The sequence below is a fragment of the Macrotis lagotis genome, chromosome 6, assembly GCF_037893015.1.
Source record: "Macrotis lagotis isolate mMagLag1 chromosome 6, bilby.v1.9.chrom.fasta, whole genome shotgun sequence".
NCBI classification, from domain to species: Eukaryota; Metazoa; Chordata; class Mammalia; order Peramelemorphia; family Peramelidae; genus Macrotis; species Macrotis lagotis.
The window spans coordinates 128151394-128173087 of record NC_133663.1 but is presented as its reverse complement, the minus strand read 5'-3'; the positions used below and the strand labels follow the sequence as shown (position 1 = coordinate 128173087).

General features: G+C 36.7%; 1 protein-coding gene across 3 annotated transcripts in view; it reads left to right on the top strand.

Annotated features, from left to right (window-relative positions):
• Nucleotides 1-21694, top strand: part of TBC1D4 (TBC1 domain family member 4) — a 196179-nt gene that overhangs the window by 115033 nt on the left and 59452 nt on the right. For all 3 annotated transcript variants that reach the window (XM_074191812.1, XM_074191811.1, XM_074191813.1), the window contains exons 4-8: nucleotides 1502-1606; nucleotides 7399-7531; nucleotides 15786-15877; nucleotides 16192-16302; nucleotides 21393-21512. In XM_074191812.1, coding sequence (XP_074047913.1) covers nucleotides 1502-1606; nucleotides 7399-7531; nucleotides 15786-15877; nucleotides 16192-16302; nucleotides 21393-21512 — 561 coding nt within the window. The remainder of the gene's footprint in view (nucleotides 1-1501; nucleotides 1607-7398; nucleotides 7532-15785; nucleotides 15878-16191; nucleotides 16303-21392; nucleotides 21513-21694) is intronic.

The following is a 21694-nucleotide window of genomic DNA, read 5'->3' as shown; positions in this document are numbered from 1 at the left end:
TTTGGTTTCAGGAGAAATTTCTTTACTCCTTGTTAAGAATAACTTCATGTGCCCTTAAAGACATCCCTTCTGCCTTTTCTAGGATCTTGCTCATTGAGATAATTGTCTTCCCACAGAGTTTCAGTCAATCTCTTTCTTTTGTTTTCTTCACATCTGAACTATGAAGACCTGCTCAGATCCCCCAGTTCTTTAAAGGAAAAAAAAATCCTTCACTAAACCCTGGTTATCCAATTTTTTAAAAAGTAGTTTATATCAAATGCCAAATAATAATGTCACCTCTTAGATCTGTTTCTTATAAGACTGGAGCTTAGATAAAATTGTCTCTGATGCCATGACATTACCCTTTACAGTTTGACTTGTAGCTCTACTGCTCATAAAAACATTCCTTCAGAGATCACTAGCAATCTCCTAACCAATATCAAAAGCTTCTTCTCATTTCTTCCTATTTTTTAACTACTCAGCAGCATCTGACTGGACATGGCTGTCCATATTCTCTTTTTTGTTATTCTTTCCTCCTAATTTTGTGACAACACACCATCATCGTTTTCCTTCTTCCTTTTTGATCATTACTTTTCTGTTGTAACTTTCTCTTCCTGGTCCTTAAGAAGGATGTACCCTAAGTTTCTTTCCTCAGACACTTTTAATACTTTGTTTTGGGAAGTTAACCCATTCTCATGACCTCATGACTTTGATTCTTTTTTTTTTTTTTTTTTAGGTTTTTGCAAGGCAAATGGGGTTAAGTGGCTTGCCCAAGGCCACACAGCTAGGTAATTATTAGGTGTTTGAGACTGGATTTGAACCCAGGTACTCCTGACTCCAGGGCTGATGCTTTATCCACTGCACCACCTAGCTGCCTCATGACTTTGATTCTTATCTCTAAGCTAATGTCTTTTAAATCTCTACCTCTCAGAAAGTATCTTTATTTTCTCCAGTCTCCTAGCTTTCTTCCTACCAATTGCATTTTTTCCCTTCCCTGTAGCTCGTATAACTTTGCATATTTATGTCTATGTCATAATTTCTCCTCTTTTATGCCTCCATTCCCCATTGATATACCGTAACCTCATTGAGGACAGGAACTATGTCTTAATGACCTTTATGTTTTTCCCAGTTTCTAGCAAAATACTTTTGTATATTATTGACTCTTCACAAATAGTTGTTGAGTGAATGAATAAACTCCCTTCTTTTTCCTGGACAAGAGTTCTCTTTATAATGGAGAACCAACTTGGAAACTAGACTTTTTTTTGCTGTAAATTCTCAAGGAAGTTAGATATGGCCCTAATATTATGCAAACATATGTGTGTGTGTGTGTGTGTGTGTGTGTACGTACATTTATTTATTTTCCATTTAAAGTAGTGAAATGGATCTGTTCTACAAGCATATACATTCTCTGTGCTCTAATATTGGACTTAATTGATCTCTTAAGGGTTGATGTGCATATGTATGCATGTACATATGAATGTACATTCATTTTTAAAGACTCCTTTTTCTTTTCCTTCTTCAGGGTATAAAGCATGTTGATCACTTTGGATTTATCTGTCGGGAATCTCCAGAACCTGGATTGAGTCAGTATATTTGTTATGTGTTCCAGTGTGCAAGTGAATCTTTGGTAAGTGATGTTTTTATTTACTCCTCATACTGGCAAAATAATTATCAAAAAAGCCATTTTATTTTTTCTCAATCTAATTAAAGAAACAATAAGAAAAATAGAGGGAGCATGGAGGAAACATTTGGACTTAGCAAATGAGCTAAACATTTATTTGTCACCTACTGGTAATGGATTGTGGATGGGAGACTGGCCTTTGTTTCAGGAAGACCCCCATTCAGTTCCTGTTTTTGATATTGACTGTTTGACTGTGAGGAAATAATATACCTTGGAAAGACTGCCTTACTCTGAGACTACAGATTATAGAGGAGTGACTCATCAGCATGGTTAGATGCTTCCTCATTGGGAATTCCCCACACTAATGAAATCACAGGTTCAGAAAAATAAAAAAATAGATGTGCTGGGCTCTGGAAGTACAAGGATAGGTCTGGTACAGACCCTACCATTAACAAGGCGGGAAAGCACATACATCTCCAGTGAGTGCTAGATATGGCATATTTGTACATTGCTGCTGGCATGTTGGGAGCTCCTTGAGGGAGGGAACTGTCTTCTGACTGATACACATTAGATCCTTAATAAATTCTTGTTGACTGGCTGACAGAAGTAGCTGGAAGAGAAGAGACAGCATGATAAATGCCAAGGAAATATTGAGGCAAAGTTCTGTGGCATTTTGAGAAGCAGAAGATCACTCTCATCTGAGAGGGTTTCAAACCCTGCAGAGGGAATGGAACTCTCAAACCAAGTTGGATGGGGGGTGGGGGGGGTGGGAGGTGTTGGTGTGAACAAGGAAGGCTTCTTTTTCCCTATTCATTGTAAGAGGGGAAAGAGGATTGGTTTCCTTATTTTTTTCCTAATAATATGCTTTCAGAGTTAGACAACAAAAATCATGTAAAGACTGGAAAAATAATCTGTTTTTTTAAAATTTCTCCTTAGTTTCCTAAGTGATGCTTCACTTTGATCTTTTTTCTTCTTGTTTGTATTCTTTGGGTATTTGTTTAAAGAATAAATTTTCCTGTTTTGTATGTTGCTTTTTTCCCCTGAACTGAATTTTCCATACTTTGTTTTTTCTTCTTCTTATCCTTTTTTTTTCTCCAGGTCAAAACAATTAGTTTTGTTGATTAGGATACAGAAACCAACTGAGTAAAACAGGCTTAGATAAGTGTTAAAAACTTAGATATTTTTAGTCATCCATACATTTTAATCTCTTCTCTAGTCAAGCCATTTCTATTAATTATATATGTATATGCATATATAATACATAAATATTTGTGTATATACATATATACATATATGTTAAACCCCTTCCCCTGCTCCTAGCCCCACTGCAACCTTTGCTCATTATCACATGACTATGGCAGAGACTGAATGGAGAAGTATAGGGAGAATGGATGGAAGTGTCTATACTTCCCAATGTCATTCATTATAGAGGATGACAGTGTTTGGTTGCAACTTTTGTTTTCTCCCAAAGACAGTGAAGGCTGTGCCCATAGCCTAAGGTTCTTCTTCTGATATTTAGTATGATCTCAGATAGCTTTCAGATGCTGGCAAACCTCTATTTTTTTCCTCACTGTATTAAAAGGAAGAATATGTTAATTGGATCCACTTTTCTTAATGATTACTCTTTACTTCATACTTTTTGGGAGGAGGAGAAAAAGGGAATTCTCCTAATCTCCTAAAATATTCTAGTACATTTTGATCAGTCTGAAAAAATAGAAGTTCCTCTATAGGGTCGATCTGTTACAATGTTTCAAGTGATATTAAATATTTCTGTAGCTTTGAACAATTCTCAGACATTTGATAGTTTTGACAGAGGAAAAATCTGTATAAGAAACTGGGATACCTTGAGTATTAATACCTCAAAATGCTATGACTAAGGAAACAGACTACTGAACTGGCTGTGAATGTCTTAGCATTGTATTGAGAATATACCAGAGTCTCAGTTTCAGCACAATTGATGTTAGAATAAGATGATTCCATAAACCAGGAACTCATTATCAAACTTATATTAGTAAAATAGTACAAAATAGAATGGTATCAGAACTGTGAGGTAGAAGAATAGTTACATGTAATTTATCCACATAATGAGGGACAGCTAAAACAATTGATAAACAAAGATCAAAAACAAAGTCATTTAAGCAGTAGGGTTTCAGTCTCATGGATATGGCTTTGGCAGCTATGTAAGACAACATATTGCATTATCATGCCTGAGGTCTCATCTTTGTTGAATACAAAGAATACACTGGAAACATTTTTTCTGCTCCTTTGTAGCATAATGCAATCTGTTCAGTGAAATTTCTTTGAACTTATAAACTCCCTCCCCCCCCTCCCCTCCCCTCCCCTCCCCTCCCCCTCCCCCCTCCCCCTCCCCCTCCCCCTCCCCCTCCCCCCTCCCCCCTCCCCCTCCCCCTCCCCCTCCCCCTCCCCCTCCCCCCTCCCCCTCCCCCTCCCCCTCCCCCTCCCCCTCCCCCTCCCCCTCTCTATGTATATATCAGAAGAACAAGAATGGTCTACTTCTGGATTAGTATAGTACATAAACTGAAGGAACTAACCATAGAATTCAAAGCAACTGAAATTTTTGCCTGATATTCTCTATTCAAAGATGGATGAAATTCAAAGAATCTCAGCGTTAAAAAGGGATCTCATAGATATCTAGAACCAACTCTTACCTGAAGGAAAATGACTTTTTATGTTTTGACAAGTGGTAATCCATCTTCTGATTGAAAACCTTCAGGGACCCCCACTATCTCCCACAGTAACTATTTCTATTTTTAGACAGCTCTAGTTGTTGGGAAATTTTACTTTTTATCTCTTAATAATACCTCAATGCAACCTCCTGCAACTGATCTAAGTAGAGAACTTCGAGGTTCAAGAACAGAGATGAAGAAAGGTAAACTACTTAGAAGTAGAAAATTTGGCTCCATGGAGTCATATGCATATGTATAAACTACATGATACTCTAAAGGAGCAAATATAATATGAGAAAGAGTTGACAGGACAACAATATATGAAGGTTGGGATATTATTATTATTTATTTGGCATTGGTTAGACCTTTGTTAAAAATTCATGGTTGGATCTGCATATTTAAAGAGATTGAAGAGCCAGTGTTTATACAGAGAACAATAGAAATAGAAGATACATTGTTTAGATTTTTCCTTTGCCCTCATCATTCTCCTGGGTCAATATGTTTTCTCATAAATGTTTCTCCTCCTCCTCTCCTCATTTTCTACAATAGAATGCTGGCTCCTTGTTGGCAGGGACTGCTTCTTTTTGTGTGTTTTTATCCCCAGCACAGTGCTTTGGACATAGGAAGGAAAGAAATATTTAATTTGAAGGAATGGAATAGGAGTTCATAGGAAGAAAAGTTTAAAAATCTGTGAATGTTTACTCTAGAAAACGAGAAGCGAGAGGGATGACTTAATGAGAATAGGTACAGGGATTTGTTAAGATGTAAAGCAAATGGACTTAGTATGAACTAACCAGAGCCAGACAATGTGACATTAGATTATTTGGCATTCATGGATTCCTCCAGAAAGTCCTCTATTCATGAACTTCTCTAAGAAATCAAAGAATGTGTTCTGTAATTTATTCATTTAGCAGATAATTGTTAAACACCTAGATTGTGTCGGACACCTAGATTGTGTTGGACAATGTCGTAGCATGTCCCAAGACATGCTGCAGACCCTGAACTTTCAAAGGTTTCTGACTCTGTTGGTGATGCGATTTTTGTTCCTGTGGGTCTGTGAAATTAGGTTTAATAACCATTCATCTTAGATGACTCAATATGTGTGCACAAAAGTCAGATAGCATCTTGAGACCTTTTCATGCTCCCATTAGTCTTGAAAGATTGGGATTATTTTAAAAATTCTGAGTAGTAGGATAGATGGAACCTCTGCCTGGAGACAGGAAGAGTTGAATTCAGAGTTGGCCTCAGGTCCTTAGTGACCCCTGCTTGCCTCAGTTTCTTCCTTGATGGAGATGATAATAGCACCCAACTTGCAGGATTATTGTTAAGGTTAAATGAAACTTAAATGTTAAGTACCTGATATATAGTAAGTGGTATATAAATATTGTTATTGTTGTTATTATTATTATTATTATTAGTAGTAGTAGTAGTAGTAGTAGTAGTAGTAGTAGTATTTTAAGGGTTTTTTGCAAGGCAAATGGGCTTAAGTGGCTTGCCCAAGGCCATACAGCTAGGTAATTATTAAGTGTGAGGCTGGATTTGAACTCAGGTACTCCTGACTCCAGGACTGGTGCTCTATCCACTGCGCCACCTAGCTGCCCCAATATTTGTTATTATTAATCATTAAATTCATCCTGAGGAAGTGTGTATATTTAAATTACAGAATAATAGAAACCAAACAGTGTATTTTGTAGGAATTTGGTAGAAATTTGCAAATAAATTTGAGGACCCTTTGGAAAAGTTTTCATTTCTGTGTGTTGTTAAAATGACTAATAACATATATTTAGATCTATTTATTCGGCATAGTTCTTCAGAGAATCTTTTACAGTAAGACTAAATAGGTTGAATAAGTTAAACCCATTTTTAAGCTACTTATATTAGTAATCAGGGGACTAATCCTTAAGTACATTTAGTAAAAGATAGCCCCCTCCCTGAGCAAATAAACAAACAAACCCACAACAGTGATTGTACAAACTTGTGCCATTCAAAATTGTCTTTTGGAAAATGGAGCACAGTGAAAGCAAATTAATGGGTTATATATCATACTTTTCCCTCATAGGTTGTGGAGCCCTGATTTTTTAAAAATATAGTTAAAGCAGCTGATTCCAAAGACCCTGTTAGTAAATCCATTTTACATGAAATTCTTCTATTTTAGGAGGGCAAGAAAAATATATTGGACTCTAAACTTGATCTATATATTCAGTGTCTTGTATATAAAATATGAAAGTTGACGTACTACTTTCAATAGCGCTTCTTCTTAAACTAGACTGGAGGGTGGGGCAGAGTAATAAACAAAATAATATGTTCTAAGCACGATTCTAGTTTTGAATTTGTGAAGTGCTTCTAGTGAGAAAAAGTTATCACTTTCAGTTGCTTGCAGGGAAGCTGTAGAATTTGACCTTTTTCAGTTCTGGGGGTGTGGGAAAACCACACTCCCGTATTTGTGGTTGTACCCCAGAGCAGGCAAGGGCAGAGACTACACAACTGAACAATGACTGCAGATGAGCTGTTACTTGGCCCTTGAGTGAAGCAGCCAGGAAACTTAGAAGGCTGCATTCAAGTCTCCTGATCCAATTGAATAAAGGAACAAAAAAAGAAATGTGTTGGCATGAGATGCCGCTGGGTCTGGTGGGACCCAGAGCTTCATCAGTACCTGATGTGGGTCAAAAGTAGAATGATGCTCTTTAGAGACTTTGAGGAGACACCATTGACCATAGAATATTGTTTTCTGCATTGAATAGATTACCTAAGTCAGTCCTTTCCTCTTCTCCAGAAAAACATATCCAAAATTAAATTATATGAGTAGATTACTACCACAACTGTTAATTTCTCATAGCATAACAACAGATATAGATGGCAAGTAAGCTGCTCCTGAGAGATATTGTGCATGATCTTTTTAACTTTCAGAGATCTCTGTCAAAATATTTAGTTTAAAAAACATACTAATTTGGGATCAAATGAATATTTAGTCAGGTAATAAGTAAATCAAAGCTCATCTTGAATTTCCATTATTGTGTCTATTCCTGCAAAGTTTTATATTGCTGGATAAGTTTTTCATTTGGTACCACAAAAGCAACATTTTATGGGCTTGAATTTTGTGTCTTCTTGTAGGTTGATGAGGTAATGCTCACCCTGAAACAAGCCTTTAGCACAGCAGCTACCCTGCAGAGTGCCAAAACCCAGATCAAGTTGTGTGAGGCCTGTCCAATGCACTCTTTGCACAAACTCTGTGAAAGAATTGAAGGTTTGTATTGACTCAGTCTCCACTGAAGAAGTTTGATTTTTGTCTGCTGCATAGGAGGTGCTGAATGCCTAGTAACTTGACTTCAATTTGCCATACCAGAAGAAAAACTTTGTCTTTTTCTGACTAATGCATTTGTTGTCATCCCTGGGTATTGAGGTAGAGGAAAAGGACAAAGAAAAACTCCCCTTAGCAAGATGTTTTAACCAAATAGTTGTGGAGCAAAGATTTGTGGAAAGGGAGACAAAAATCTCAGCTTGTGAAATGGTGTTATTGATTAGTGATTTCTTTTTTGTTACTGATGTATTTATTTTTCCAAATGAAAATTCAGAATTCTTAAGAGATTGATAAAGTATTCTATTTGGGAGAAAGCATGATGAGGGTTTCATGAAAATAAAGAAAAATGATTTTATGAAAACTCAGTAGATCATATTTGTATAGAATAAGTTTTAGTTTTTGTAGATTCCATTCTTTGCTCAAGTAACTTTGAACATAATGGCATTTCTTAAATGGATTTAATGATTAAGACTTGATTCCTAGTGGAAGTTAAGAACCATTTAGATAGGAATTATTTGAAATTTCATGAGGTCATAGTCTTGCAGACTACATTCCCAGATCATTTCTTAAATTGGACAGCTATTTTAGGGGAGGGAAATAAAATCTTAAGGGTAAAACATTGTTAACAAAAAACTTTAATATCCTATTTTAGATACTCTGGGATCTTTGGTAATTTCATTGATAAATGCCATATATTCTCCACTGCTCCTACCAGATCACCAGAGCATCATTACTAGATGTTCATTAATTAGATTCACAAAAATATGAGAGGTAAAACAGCATTATAGGAGGGGGAGGGATTAGTTATATAGAAATAGTGCTGTTAATTAGTGGATGACTTAATAAACAATGTTATAATTTGTGACTTGGTGGATAGAGTTTAGTTAGAAGGTATTTAATGATCTTATTGAAAAATGAGGTTGATTGATATGGTCTTATATGGGGTATACTTGAAATTGGGTTAAAAAATGTAGACTTGTTGTAATGGAGATATCTCCCAAGTCCATCAGCTAGTGATGTATTGGAAATGGACCTGCTAGCATGGTTTTTAGAGAATTCTAGGGGAAAAATACCAGAAAGAGCAGAAGAAAAAAGGAGATACGCAGTTCATGGAGTGTTGTTCCTCTTGGAAAAATGTGGGGAGAAGTTGGGCACCTATGTGTTCCCCTCTTCTCTTTTCTCTTCAGTGAGAAAGGGTGTACTACTGAATTAAAGTGATTGAGATCCTAATAAGGATAATTAGCAAAGAATAATTGGTAAAATATTCCCCCTGAGGGGGGGCAGCTAGGTGGCACAATGGGTAGAACACCAGCCCTGGATTCAGAAGGACTTGAGTTCAAATCTGGCCTCAGACACTTAATAATTGCCTAGCTGTGTGACCTTGGGCAGGTCACAATTCCATTGCCTTAAATAAATAAAATTAAAAAAATAATATTCCCATTGGGACTTAGGGAGATTCCCCATCTCTCTTGCCTCTCTTTTAGCTGAGTGGTGACCTGATATTGGGAAGATGTCACTTTGAATCAAATCTCCTGCACTTATTAACTGGTCATTTATCTCAGCCTGCCTCCACTTCCTCAACTGTCAAATGGGAATAATAATAGCACTTCCCTAGGTTGTGGTGAGGTTCAAATGAAATACTATTTGTATTTCTCACAGTGCCCTGCACATTTAATAGATCCCAGCCTTCCTTCTGTCCTTGCCTCCCTCCCTTCCTTCCTTCCTCCTTTCTTCCTCTTTCTCCTTTCATCTTTCTTTCTCCCTTCCTTTCTCCTTTTCTTCATTCCCATTTATATAACTGAAATTAGTAGCCACAAACATCATTGCATAATGCATTTTATCATTGTAGTTAGAGACTGGGAATACTGATCATTTTGGGAAAAGTGGGAGATGCATCCGACCTCTAGCAAAAGACATTTGGGAAGGCTGCCAAGAAATAATTTTACCCCTGGAAGATCACAAGCTTTTTCATCACTCTGTGATCGCATTTATTTAGCCATCTTGAAGTTGATTTACAGGAGATAGTATAAACAGATAATAGAACCTGAAGCAATCTAAAAATCCCTATCCAAGAAAAGAAAAGCAACTGAAGGCAGAAATGAAGTTCAGGACAAAGGCCAGAGAGGAGGTTTCCTTCCCATGAATCTTCTTTTAGATTCTTTGGTCAATGTATATCTTGTTGTTTTTTATGCTGGGAGCAATATCTTAAATACTTGCTGCCCATACAAAGGTTTTCCTCAAGGGGTACTGAACCAATCCTAGAAAATTCATTGGATTGGGGAGCTAAAGCCTCTAGCTTTTGACATCACTTCCTTGCTAGTACCCATGAGATAAGGAGCCTCAGCCCCTCTAGAAGACTTGACTGGCTGATCATGGTGGGCAACTCAGAGGAAGAGGAACAATGGTCATTGCCCTCACTGCCCATCCTCCATGGATGACTTTCCTTTTCCCTGGCTTTGGCTATGCCATATCTCATTTCATTCCAGCATCAGACCTAAATCACCAGGGGTCTGATCTTAGCACATCCCAGACTACACTTCCATTTCTACCTCCATTTAAAGCAGCTTATTCAATGAGGAGGATATTTGCAGAGTGAGGGACTTTCTCAAATCCTTTCATTCATGGCCATCCTATTTTACCTCTACCCCGATATTTTTGTTGTCCATGTGCCTCTAATCCTATTGTGAATATTTCCAATGTGATTTTCTTTTAGATATTATTATGGTACTTTAAATAGGATAGTAATATAAAACTGGTTCAGAGTGTTTTTGTTTTTTTAGATGGTATATAGGATTCATCAGTATGTTTGTAGGCAGAAGAAAATAGTCAATAGAAGGAATAACTGAAAAGGAGAGGGAAAGTAAGGGTAATCAATAGAATAAGAACCTAGAACACCCAGGAGGAGTTGAGTCCTTGAGTATTCTCAAGAATGAAGACTACTCCATTGTCTCAGGAGTTTAGAATTCTTTGAAATGGAGAGAAGACAGAGAAAGGTTTTTCCTTCTCAGGTGGGAAAAAGAACAAAGAATTGTAATTCTGAAGTAATTGTTTAGGGACATTAAGAACCAGTGCAAGTATATGTATGTCTTTGAAGTAACTGAAAGCCAAAATGGACACTATTTAGGAGCATGGAAGCAGAATTAGTGGTTATGATCATAGAATGATAGATTTAGGAACCTTTGAGGTTATTTTTTTGATGTTTTTAACATTTTATTTGTTTTCCAATTATATACTGTAGTAATATGTACCCATCATTTTTTGCAAGGTTCTGAATTCTACAATCCCCCCCACAGTAGGCTGTCTGACAGTTTCTACATTGTTTCCATGCCATACATTGATGTAAATTGAATGTTATAAGAGTAAACATAATCCCCCCCCCCCAAGAAGATGAGAAACCTCAAGGAGAGAGAGAGAGAGAGAGAGAGAGAGAGAGAGAGAGAGAGAGAGAGAGAGAGAGAGAGAAATTGTAGTTCACTCTGTGTTCAGATTTCAATGTCTATCTCTGGAGTGAGTTGCTTTCCCTATCATAAGTCCACCAGAGAAGTTGCTTCAATGGTTTCCCTACAGTTGCTATTACTAGCTGCATCTCCACTCTGTTTCTCCCCACTCTCATTTATTCTATTCTCTCCTTTCATCCTGGCCCTGTCCAAAAGTGTGTTATATCTGAGTACCTTCCCCCTCAATCTTCCCTCTCTTCTATCACCTATTTCCCCCTTCCCATCCTTTTCCACCCATCCTTCTTCAGGGCAAGACAGATTTCCTCACCCCATTAAGTATGTATGTTATTTCCCCTCAGTCCTGTATTTTGGCCATGGGTCGATCCCGACCTCACCTCAAGCTTTCTGAAGATGAAGAAGGGAATACCATGCTACAGCAGCATGAGCTCATGACCGTTTCCATGTCCAGTGACAGCCAAGTGGTGGATGATGAACTGGCTACCAAGTTTCTTGAACGTTTCAAAGCAAACCTAGAGAATCCTGTCCGGCTCTACTAGTCTTAAACCAACCAGCTGACCATGCAGATTGTTAATAAAAAAGAAAGATTACAATCTATAGGAAAACAATTTGAATGTTTAGTGTGAAATGGACAAAGTACTTAATTTATTTAGGGTAAAAGACTTTGGACTTTGTTATCTTCATTTCTAAGTTTTAAAGATAACCTATTTTAAAGACTAATCAAAGGAAGAGCACATCTAGTTATTTGGCCTCTTTAAAACTACTTTGGTGCTGCAAAAAAAGGGTTCTACTTAACTAGATGTAACATAAATTGTCTGCTTAGAAGAGCATCCAGAGGATGTGGGAGAGCTTGATTATTTAAAAAAGAAAAAAGAGACGACCAAGGCTAACTTTCTCACGTTGAAAGCAGGGCCGGTCTGATTGAGATGTTCAGCGATCTGAGAACAGAGTTTCAGTTTTACAAGGGCTACTCTGACAATATGCCTAAATGATTTAACACAGAGAGAAGCATTCCTACTAAGGACAAATCACTAGGCAATTAGGATTACATCTCTTGATGGAATGTGGCCACATCATCAAGTTATTTCTTTATGTAAAGCCATACTTTTCCAAGGTGGTTTCTGTCAATCATATTGTTCTGTTGTTGACATTGATGCACTGTGAGCTATTTGAGAAGGAAAACAAAAAAGATATATTTCTGCTGACAATGACCAAAAAAGCAAGATGTGTTTGAATTGAAAACCATAGCCAGAACACCTTTACCTTTTGGTAGAAACTTAGAAACAATGAATGAGTTCTAAAATGTGCTTACTCTCATGCTAAATCACCATATATTAAAATAAATGGTAATGTCTCACTAAAATCTTAAAAAAAAGTATGTATGTTATTTCCTCTCTGAGCCATTTCTAATGAGAATGAAGGCTCACTCATTGCCCCTTGTCTTCCCCCTCCCTTCCATTGAAAAAGCTTTTTCTTGACTCTTACGTGAAATCTCTCAGCTGCTTCTTCATCTCCTTTTCCTTCCTCCCAGTACTTTCCCCCATCGCCCATTGACTCCATCCCTTTACCACATCATACCATTATATTCTGTTCCTTCCTATGTCCTATTTATATATGCTTCTTCTAACGGCTCTTATAAATGAGAAAGTTCATATGAATTATCAATATCTTCTTCCCATACAGGAATGCAAACAGTTCAACATCAAGTTCCTCTTAGTTAGTCCCTCTCTTCCACTCTCTCTGTGGTTCACCAGAATCCTGTACTTGGAGATCAAACTTTCTGTTCAGCTCTGGTCATCACAATAGGAAAGTTTGAAAGTCCCCTGTTTCATTGAAAGTCCATCTTTTCCCCTGAAAGAGGATGTTCAGTAGTTGATTCTTGATTGTAAACCAAGATCTTTTGCCTTCTGGAATATCTTATTCCAATCCCTATGAGCCCTTAATGTAGATGTTGCCAGATCCTGTGTAATCCTGACTATGGAGCCTTGGTAGTTGAATTGTTTGTTTCTGGCAGCTTTTAGAATTTTCCCTTTGATTTGGGAGCTTTAGAATTTGGCTAAATACTCCTGGAAGTTTTTCTTTTGGGATCTCTTTCAGGGGGTGACCAGTGAATTCTCTTGATTTATACTTTACCCTCAGCTTCTAGGATCTCAGGGAAATTTTGCTATATTATTTCTTGAAAAATGAAGTCTAGGCTCTTCTCCTGATTGTCGCTTTCAGATAGCCCAACAATTTTTAAATTATTTCTTCTGGATCTGTTTTCAAGGCAGGTTGTTTTTCCAATGAGATATTTCACATTTTCTTCTAATTTTTGGCTGTTTTGGAAGAGTTTTATTTCTTCCTGATTTCTTGCAAAGTCATCAGCTTCCTTTAGTTCCATTCTGTATTTGAAGGAGTTATTTTCTTCAGAGTTCAGAGAGATTTTTTTATCTCCTTTTCCAGCTGGCCAATTCTGCTTTTTAAGGCATTCTTCTCCTCATTTGCCTTTTGTTTTGCTTTTTTTTTCAATTAGGCCTAAACTGGTTTTTACATGTTATTTTCTAGAGTAATTTTTTTTATATGTTTCACCAAGCCTTTGATTTGGTTTTCATGATTTTTCTGCTTCACTCTCATTTCTCCTTCCAATTTTTCCTCTACCTCCCTTAATTGCTTTTCAATGTCTTTTTTGAGCTCATCCATAGTCTGAGCCCATTTTCTATTTCTCTTGGAGGTTTTGGATACAGAAACTTTGACTTTTGTTATCATCTCAGTATGCTGTTTTGATCTTCCATGGGACTAAAGTAATTCTCTATGGCCAGATTCTTCATTTTCTGTTGTTTACTCATTTCCTCAGCCCAAGACTAATTTACAGCACTTCCAAGGCTTTGGGGTTTTTTTTGGAGGGTCACCTCATTGGGACCTTTATTCTTCCAAGCTCTTAATGCTCTCTTGCCTGTGCTTTGCTATGTAGTTTCCCGCCCCCCCCCCCTTTCCTCTGCCCTGGACCTATAAGGAGGGATTCAGCTTGGTTATTTAGTATGGAGGCCCAAACAGCAATATCTTAAGTGTAGGCAAACAGCAGAGTCCTACCCCAGGGAGAACAGAGAAATCTCTGCAGACTTCCTTTTACTGTCTCTGGGAGTGCAGGCTGCTTTTTCTAGATTCTCACTGTAGATTCTTCAGCTTGTGCTCCTCATTCCATACTCATTCTGGTGGAGCAGAGTTCTCTCACAGCCTCTTCAAGCTATTGCTGGTGATCTCTGGGCTGGGCTGCGCTGGGCTGCGCTGGGCTGTGCTGGGCTGCGCTTCACTGCTGCTTTTTTTTTCCAACCCCTGGTCTTGGTGAAACACACCTTTCCTGCAGAACTTCTAAGTTACCTTGGACTGGACTCAGTCTTTCTGTGGGTTCTTCCCCTCTAAATTTTGGCTAGAATCATCTTTGTGTTTTTGGAGGTTGGGGGGTAGGAGTTCCTGGGAAATGCTGCCTTTAATGCCGCCATCTTGGCTCCCGAGGTTATTTTTTTTTAGTTATTTTCTAGATAAGGAAACTGAGGCTCAGTAAGATTAAATGATTTGCCAAGGGTCACAAAAGTAGTGAGTGGCAGAGAACAAAACATATGATAGGTGACTGTCTAGCTTGTTAGATTCCTTGGTGTTGGATTTTTGGAGCTGTTGTGAAACAGAGAGAGAGAGAGAGAGTGAGTGAGTGTATGTGTGTAATTGGAACTGAAGGCTGAGATGGTAAGATTATGGGATACGGGGAGTATAGACTGAAAGTCTTTCTGGGGCTTGACTTCATATACCTGGGCATGTGTGCTTGCTAATCAAGATCATAGCTTCTTACTGGTAATTCCATAAACTCTATAAATGCTTTGGATCAAATAAAGGGAATTATCATATTTAGTGTATCTTAACTCGGGGGAACAGGCCTTCAGTTATGTACTGGGCAACCTCCCAAAATGGCTGTCTCAGCTTGACTTGGAGGTGGCACTGCCTTTGCAAAAAACATTTCAGAAGAGCACAAGTTCTGTCAGATTTTACCAGATTCTTGACTTACAAGGAGCTGGGATCTAAAATAAGTGGGAAAATGATCAAGAATGCCTAGCTACCCCAGCTACTGCATCTTAATACTGAAAAAGAGTTCCTGTCTATTATCTTTGAAAAGTCCTGTAGAAGAGGACAGAGGATTCAAGACTGAAGACAGACAAAATGACCCTTTTCCCTCCCTCCTTCAGACCCCCCACAAAAATTTAGAAACAAAAAATGGAATCTTTAGAGTATAAATTGGTGAACTTGACTTTGGTTCTTGGTAAACTTCTAGAGTATGTCACTAAATGGATGGTTTGCTAACATTTGGAAAGTGAAATAGAAATCACTAAAAGCCAGTAAGATCTCATCAAGAACAGGTTATCACAAGTTATCCATTTCTTTTTTGGCAAAGATCTGGGAATCCTGGATTTTAGTGAAACATTTGATAGTTTTTCACAGTATATTTGTGGATAATGTAGATCAGTAGCAGCCAGTCAGTAATATGTATCAGATGATTTTAGAGTTGGTTCGATGTCTGGGTATGAAACACATTTAATTAATAATTTGATGTTTTCCTTGAGCAAGAGCTCAGATAAAGGTAAAGATAGCAGATATCTAACTTATTGGGAAGATGTTCTACCACCTTGAATATATAGCTGTTAAGATGGACAGTAGTGAATTATGTGGAATTAAATTTGTTCTATTATATGTTACATATTTCTTCTGATTGTTTTTAGGCCTTTATCCACCAAGAGCCAAATTAGTAATACAGAGACATCTTTCATCACTGACAGATAATGAACAGGCTGACATTTTTGAACGTGTTCAGGTAACAAAATCCAAAAACTTGAAAAAAAAAGTTGGAGCTATATAATTGTAAGTGATAGGACCTAATCCTGTGTTTATAAGATTGTTTTACTTATACTTAGCTAATTAAAGTTACAGATGTATGGATAATGTTCTTATTACTTAATAAGTCATATCTAAAGTATCAACATTGATTTTACTGTTAAAAATAGCTAATGTTTTAGTTGCTTAGTATTATTGGTAACTCCTTTTCCAGACAAATTAGGAGCAAGAATAACTAAAATAATAGAAACTACATTGCTAAAATTTGTTTAGTTTCTTTTTTTTTTCTATCAGAAAATGAAGCCAGTAAATGATCAAGAAGAAAATGAGCTTGTGATTTTGCATTTGAGGCAGTTGTGTGAAACTAAACAAAAGACCCATCTTCATATTGGAGAAACTCAAATGGTAATTTTTTTTTACTTCCTAGTTGATTTGTTTTTATTAAGTCCATCACTATAATGTTGAAGAGTCTTTTGAAAATTGCTCAGACTTAGCCAAAATAGCAGAAGAGAGGAATGTAAATTTTCTTTCCCTTAAATTCTAGTATTCCTTTGGAGTAAAAATTCTGGGAACTATACACACACACACACACACACACACACACACACACACACACTCATGCATCTTCTTTCAGTATTTGGAGGTTTTGTAGGAAAATTACTAACTGAATTAGAAATATGATTTTAAAGAACATTGTTATTAATTTAAAAAACTAGGATGTTTCTGGAATATAAAACATAGATCACATATGTATATAATTAATAAAGAACCCTAGAGCTAGTAGATTATTTTATTTTGGTTTTCTGATTAACCTAATGGAGACTGTGTAAGATAATGTTGAGATCATTGGATGTGGGATCATAAGACCTAGGTTTAAGCCCTTTGTCTGTTTTTTAATAACTTTGTGACCGTAACAAGTCCCTTAACCTTTTTTTCAGTCTTTTTTTTCTTATCTGTTAAATTATACTACTATACTACTATATAAGATTTTGTGGTGAGGAGATTGTTTTTAAAATTGTCATGTGCATGCAAATAGGCTTTGAGTAATGTTATTTGAACAAAATCTTAGGCACTCTGCAAGGTAAATCAGCAAAATAGGAAGTAGTGTCATAGTCCTATGAATTTAAAAACTCTTGTCACAAACTAAATCATAGTTTAACCTTTATAACCACACTCATTCAAGTGGAAAGTGCCATTCGCTACAGTAGGATTTTAAATAAAAATACTATTACTAATAATTGCAAAGTAAACATAGATACTGTTTCTTTTTTAAAATGCAAAGATCTAGTCATAAATTTAATTTATTCATATGTCAGTGCAATACTTTGCTGAAGGGACATGGGAAAGAAGATAAATTGGGATTAACAATTCATCATCTTCCTACCAAAGGTAGTTTTCACTCTTGACATTTTTATTTCTATCAGTGCTCTCATCCATATTCCAATAATCTAGGTTCAAAAAATCTTTGTTTCCTATTTTCTACCCATGTCTAATCAATCACTAAGTCCTATTTATTCTTCTAGTACAATATCTTGCATATTATACTATATATTATAAGACTAATCCTAAATTCTAGTGTCTTCCCTCTGTTGAATTTTTCTTATTTTTCTTGTGTGTAGCTTGTTTGAACATACTGTTTGTTGTTTCTTATTAGATGGTTAGCTCCTCAAGGGTGGTGTTAGGGGGTTCTTTTGACTTTCTTTGAATCACTAGTGCTTAGTATTGTCATGATCCCATTCTGTCATCCTCTGTCATATCCCAAAATTTGTCCAAGTTCATCTTTATTATTTTCTTGACACTGTCTATCCACCTTATCCTCTGCAGTTCCTTTTTTCCATTTGGCCTTGAATTTTTCTCTACATTAGATTCTTTTTTGGTGATTCCTGTACTCTCTTTAGGGAGGTCATTAAGCTTTAATTTCAGTATTTGACCTCCCAATGAATAGTCTGAATGATTTTTTTAAAGTTTTGACTGATCTCCTTGCTGTCCACAGGACTCTTAAAAGTATTCTCTAGTCCTACATTTCAAATATGTTGATTCTTCCATGCTCAACTTTCTTTATAGTCTGTCTCTTACAATTATAAGTTGGTACTGAAAACGCTAGTTTTGATTGCACAAACCTTTGTTGGCAAGGTATGATATCTCTACTTTTTAGTATGATGTCCAAATTTGCCATAGATGGCTATCTACACTTACTTTCTGCAAGTATTTGAGCCCAAGAATATAAGATCACACTGCTTTCATGTCTTCCCCTTTGTTTACTAGGAAGTGATGGCATCAGTTGCTGAGATCTTAATTCTTTTGCTGTTACCCTTCAAATCAACTTTTATATTCTCCTCTTTCACCCTTTTAATTTCCTTTCACTTTCTGGCATCAGAATGTATTGTTTATATACTTGAGATTATTGATTTTTCTCCCTCGAACCTGAATTCCAACTTTTGGTTTGCCCAGCATGGCAATTCAAATGATGTACTTTGAATATAAATTATGACAGTAAAAGATGACAGTATACAGCTCTGACATACTCCTTTTTCAATCTTAAACCAACAAATTTCAAAAACTCAATGGTGATCACTAAATTGGAAAAGATCAATTTTACATCTCAGTCATAAAAGAAGACTAAGGCCAAGATTTCCAAACAATTGTGCTTGCTTCATATGTTAGCAAAATTATGCAAGCAAGATTTCAGTAATAGGTGAGAATTACCAGGCAAGCAGGCTTGTTTTTGAAGAGGCAGAGGAATTAGAAATTAGATTGCTAGTGTTTGCTGGATTATGGAGGAAGCAAGGAAGTTCCAGAAAAACATCTATGTCTACTTCATTGATTCAACTGAAGCCTTTGAGAAAGCCACAAAATGTGGGAGCACTAGAGATGGGAGCACTAGATTATCTTGTCTCCTGAGGAACCAAGGTGTGTCAGAAAACATCAGAACTGCCCATGAAATAGTTGATTGGTTTAAGATCAGAAAAGAATTGCTTAGCATAGTGCCTGGTATATAATAGATACTTAATAAATGTTTATTAATTGATTGATTGATATCGGATCCTTACAATAATCCCCTTAACTGATCATTCTGACTTATCTCTTTTCTCCACCATATTCTTTCTAAAACATATTTTTAATAATATAATTTCTTGGCATATAAACTTTCAGAGATTCTTCATTGGTCACAGGATAAAAGCCAAACTCTTTCTCTTGGCTCTTGAGATTTTCTGTAGTCTGACTGTATCCCATCTTTTTCTTTACTTTTCCATGTAATCATCCTTCTTCTGACAGACTGTCTCTTCTCTATTTGAATAAACTTTGCACATTCTCTCCTTTCATATTTTAGCTTAGATCATATCTTTTTTGATTACCCTTCAGTTTTTCCTCACTCTTAGAATTCTACCCATTTTCCAGCACCCTCTTAATGTTGTTGTTTTCCATGAATGCTTTCCTGACTTACTCCTGTTAGGATTGCAGATATTTAAAGGCAAGAGCTGTTGCATTTCTCTTTTATTCTTGAATTTTTATTTATTTAAGGTAGTGGGGTTTAGATCACACAGCTAGGCAATTATTAAGTGTCTGAGGTCATTTGAACTCGGGTTCTCCTGACTCTAGGACTGGTGTTCTAGCCACTGCACCACCTAATTGCCCTGAGCTGTTGCATTTCCGTGGCCCATAGTAGGTGGTTGGCAAAAGTTTGGTGGTTGTTTGAATGCTTATACCAGAGGTGTCATGCTTGTAGCCCCCGTTTTCCATTTCATATGTGACCTGCAGGAACCTGTTTCATTTGAGTTTGACACCACTGGTCCATACTACTCACTTTGCCTTTTTACTACGTATATCACAACTCTCTAATTAGATTATAAAATCCTTTCAGTGGAAGTACCATTTTTATATCTGTGTCACTTATAGCATAGTCATCCCTCAACAATATTTCCAGAATTGATGTGAAAGTCAAAAAAATCTATGTTGATAATTGAACCTATGTTAAAAGGGTGTTAGGTTTATGTGACCACCAAAAATCAATCTTTTGCTTGATTGCTAAAAACATACTTTTTCTGCATACTCTTATAATAAAACATAAATTCTGATGATTTTTTCCCTAACTTTTCCTAATACAATAACCACCAAAACCCCTCCATAAAATGCAGAGGAGAGGAGAGGCAGTCCTATGTAGGAGAGGAGGGCTTGGAGGGTAGTGATGTCAGAAGAACTTGGAGGAGAAAAAAGAGCAAGGTTCAATGTTCTATCACTAATCTCCCTTTTGGCTCTGTGGTTGAACTGTTTCCCATTAAAAGCACTTGCCTTGGAGTGAGTCCTCGACCTCCAGTGTGAGCTGGGAAGTCTGACTGGCTTTTTTTTTTTGGCTCTTCTGTGGTAGCAGCTCAGGCAGAGACAGAAGGAGGGGGCGCTAGACTACCCTTGTATCAACAAGAAGGCAGGGTGACCACTACCTCATTTATCCATTTTATTCAATTTCAACTTTGTGCCCTTGAAAAGCTTACTTTAGTTATTTCTAGAGCATATCCACAAATACTTTTATGAATACTTTTTTTTCTATTTGCAAATGCAAGTTTGTACTCATTGGGCCTCTCTCTTTTTCTTTACTACACATAGCTGAGAATGTGCATGGTCACAACATGAAAGTGAATTTACTAATAAAAATCCCATGAATGCTTGAAGTCATACAAGTGGATGGCAAGACACTTGAGGAGTGACTGTATCTTGCACATAGCTTGTATTCTATTGTAGTACAGATAGAGTTGGACCTTAAAGGACATTGTGTCCAATCCCTCTTTTTTGGGTGAGGAAACTGAGGCATTAAGGACAATACCTTCATTTTAAAGCATTTACAGATTAGAAAAACTTGGCACAGAAAAATTAAGGGTCTTGTCCATGTATAAGCTAGTTGACTGGGTACTTTCAATGTACCTCTGCAAGAACCTTTAGAAATAGTATGTGACCCTGCTTCTCCTCCTCCTGGACTGTGTCCATTGGAAGGTTCCACTGCCCCTCTTCCTTGGCCTGCAACCGCATGTAGTGATAATCAAAACAGTGTCAGTGACTCATGCTGTAAATTTAATCACTTCTCATTACATTTAGAAGAAATACATGTCAAGACTTGGATTTTTAATCTTAATACCTTCTGAAACTCTGTTCTCCATGTATCTCATATGTACAATCTGAACCACTGAAACATACCTTTTATTTCAATGTAACAGGATTCTTAGGTTGCCTAGGATGTACAATAACCTGAAAGAAAGAAGGCAAATCTAGTTAAATGTGACAGGGTGATGTAGTGAAGAGAGTATTGTGTTGGGGTTAGGACTCTGAACCTCTAAAACCCAGGTTTTCCTTTCCTTTTTAAGTTACTTGGCATAGGTTTCCTTAGACTTTATTGTCTTGAATAGGATAGGATAGGGGTGGGGTGGGCTTTCTAAAGTTCCTTTCATTTATTTGCTTCTGTGAATCTGTTTCAAAATTAAAATTCACATTTTTTTTTTTTATAGAATCTTTCTAATAATACAGTTCCTGAAAATGTGGGAAGCAGTGGCAGGTTCAAACTTGACATTTTGAAAAACAAAGCTAAGAGATCTTTGACCAGTTCTCTGGAGAATATTTTCTCAAGGGTAAGTTTAACAAGATAGAGTCAAGTATTTTCTTTAAAATATTGCCTGTATATCAGTGCATAGTTTCATTTTTCTCTAGGCTAACAGACTCTTGTCATCATCAAAATTAATACCTTTATTTGTGAATTCTAGTTTAAAGAAAATTACAAACATTATTTTATATCTGGTGTTCTGCTGTTTCT